Source organism: Amphimedon queenslandica, unplaced genomic scaffold, assembly GCF_000090795.2.
Source record: "Amphimedon queenslandica unplaced genomic scaffold, v1.1 AMPQUscaffold_13299, whole genome shotgun sequence".
Taxonomy (NCBI): domain Eukaryota; kingdom Metazoa; phylum Porifera; class Demospongiae; order Haplosclerida; family Niphatidae; genus Amphimedon; species Amphimedon queenslandica.
Genome location: NW_003546465.1, coordinates 110,102 through 112,742, shown reverse-complemented (window position 1 = coordinate 112,742; position 2,641 = coordinate 110,102). Strand labels below are relative to the sequence as shown.

The 2,641-nt window shown below is 37.1% G+C and overlaps 1 protein-coding gene across 1 annotated transcript in view; it reads right to left on the bottom strand.

Moving 5' to 3' along the window:
* LOC109583530 (uncharacterized) overlaps nt 1-2,641 on the bottom strand; it is a 4,842-nt gene that overhangs the window by 1,382 nt on the left and 819 nt on the right. The window contains exons 3-8 of the mRNA XM_019998919.1: nt 1,852-2,108; nt 1,485-1,645; nt 1,230-1,409; nt 982-1,101; nt 885-894; nt 5-796 (exon numbers count right to left, since the gene is read on the bottom strand). Coding sequence (XP_019854478.1) covers nt 5-796; nt 885-894; nt 982-1,101; nt 1,230-1,409; nt 1,485-1,645; nt 1,852-2,108 — 1,520 coding nt within the window. The remainder of the gene's footprint in view (nt 1-4; nt 797-884; nt 895-981; nt 1,102-1,229; nt 1,410-1,484; nt 1,646-1,851; nt 2,109-2,641) is intronic.

The following is a 2,641-nucleotide window of genomic DNA, read 5'->3' as shown; positions in this document are numbered from 1 at the left end:
AAACTGATGCTCAGTATCGCAGGATAGGCCACTCCTCCACTCTCTAATTCCTTTCTTAGGCTCGTCAGCATTAGCTCTGTCAGGATGATTGGATTACCCTCTGTAGTCGCTCCTATGAACTGAAGGAGGTTAGGATGACGTAGCTTAGAAGCAATATTCATTTCACGAGAGAATATCTCAATGTTATAAGGAGAGATGATGACTTCGTAGAGACACTTTGCAGCAACCTTCAGACCACGAAAACCAGCCACTTTCACCTCTCCCCATCCTCCTTTACCAAGGACTACTTCTGTCATTGTAATCTCTCTTCTATTCACTACCCAGGAAGACTCTGCCACTTGTATCTGCTCTTCAAATTGTCTCTCTCTTTCTTGGAACTCTCTCTCTCTTTCCTCAAGCTGTTGCTCTCTTAATTGAAGCTGTCGTTGAAGATCCTGTTCTCTTTGCTGGCCACCTTCTACTTGCCTTAGAAGCTGTTGCTCTCTTTCTTGAAATTCTCTTTCCTTTTCTCGAAGCTGCCGATGAAGATCCTGGACTTGTTCCCTGGCCTGCCTCTCTCTTTCTTGTCCTTGTTGCTGTGCTTGTTGAAGTTGTCGTTCTCTTCCTTGAAATTGTTGCTGTAGTCTGTTTCTAACTTGTTCCTTTTCTCTTCTCTCCTCCTCTAGTTCCCTTTCCCTTTCTTGTAGTAAATGTGTCAGATGGTCTATTTCTATTTTATCCTCATTTCTCCTTTCTTGTAGTTTCTCTTGATACTGGTCCAGAGGTATTATACTAGTAAACCAATCATTATTACTAGTATATCCTATACAGTAACACAATAGTTGAATTAGTGACAAATGCATGTACATGTACATGTAGTAATGTCTGTTAATAAAATAAAAGGCTATAATGCATCTTAATTTATAATTATTATAATAGATATTTACAAATTGTGTATATTCAATACACTTTTATTTGCATGTACTCACTGAGTTCAATAACTGCTGTATCAGTGTATAATGTGCTTCCTCCAAACACAATTATCCAGTTAGTGGTTGGAGTCACACTCCAAACTGAGAGAGAATGATAACATCTATCAGTGGCATTGTCTGGTAAATTAACCTATGCATAAAGGAAGATTAAAATACTTAATAATTTTAATTTTTAATATTTGATTGACTCATTCTTTGACTGTTCATACAAATTAAAATCCCTACCCAGAATGTTAAAAAATATAATAATAAACTTACCTGTTCCTGTTCCTTCCATGATTTATTGTTAATATTAAATATCCAAATATCATCAGTACCAGCTCCACCCACCACTAGTAGGTATGGTCCTAAGCTAGTGCTAATCAATACACTGGAATGAGCATGTCTTCCCTTAGGCCATTGTACTGTTCCTCCAGGATTAGATAACTTTGAACAATTCTAAAATAATGAAATACACACATACAATACATTATTAATTAATAATTAATGTAATTATACTAATAATACACTCACCACTGATGTATCAGTAAAATTAAGAATATATACATTGTTACTGAGTCTATTAGTAGTGCTACCTCCAAATAATATAGCACTGGAATTATTAATTGATGTTAAAGTGAAGTCATAAATAGGAGGTGGTCTGTCTCCCGTGACAGTCGGTGATATCCATTGTCCTAAAAATATCAATAATAATAATTGGTGTGAATGGAATGCATTGGGTGGAGCAAACTAGTTGATATTTCTTTGATCATATTATCAAATAATTAGGAGTGACAACCATGAACAAACAAGCAAGCAATTCTCAATGCAACCAGTCTGAGTGGAGAACCACCAAATAACAATACTTCATTATATTAATATAAACTGTATGTGCTCTGACCTGTTGAGAGTTTATAGAAATGAATCTCATTGCATCGTTGATAAGTAATAAATCCTCCACCACTGTACTGGGCACCAGGTTGTGGTGGGGTATTATTAGAAGATGCCATGGGTCCCAATCCTCCAATTACTACAAGATAGTCTTCACCGTTCACTTTTATTGCTACCATGCCACAGTAGGCCTTCATCATAGGACCATGATGAGATGTAGTATATATAGGAGAGAGTTTCTTCCATTTGAACGTATCAACATTAAAACTGTATAAATATCATATATTTATCAGTAACTATCATGTTTACCTGTATAAACTATTATAATAACAGTCTTCATGATTACAATAGCCTCCAAAATAAAATATTTCCCTTCCAATGGCAGCAGCTGCATAGCTCCTAACACCAAGTGGAGGGTCACCAGTGGTGGGTTTCTGCTCCCACCTACCAGTCCTTAGGTGACACACCTCCATCACAGAACACATTGATTTCTTCTTTTCATTATTATGTACTCTAGGGAGATCAGGCTGGTCCCCACCCCACATGTACAGGTAGTCTCCTACCCGTACAGTGGAGTGTCCATACCTCTCCACTGGTTGATAGTCTATAGATAACAAGAGGTAACAGTAACGGAATGATACACTAATAGTAACAACACACGAGTCATAATCAAGTATAAACAAAATACTGACCTGGTGCTTTGGCTGTCATCATAGATAATTATTTTCATTTACTCTATTATCTATGCTGTCATTTTGTTTGGAGGTAAACGCCCGGCCTGTCGCCCTTCTATGACGTCA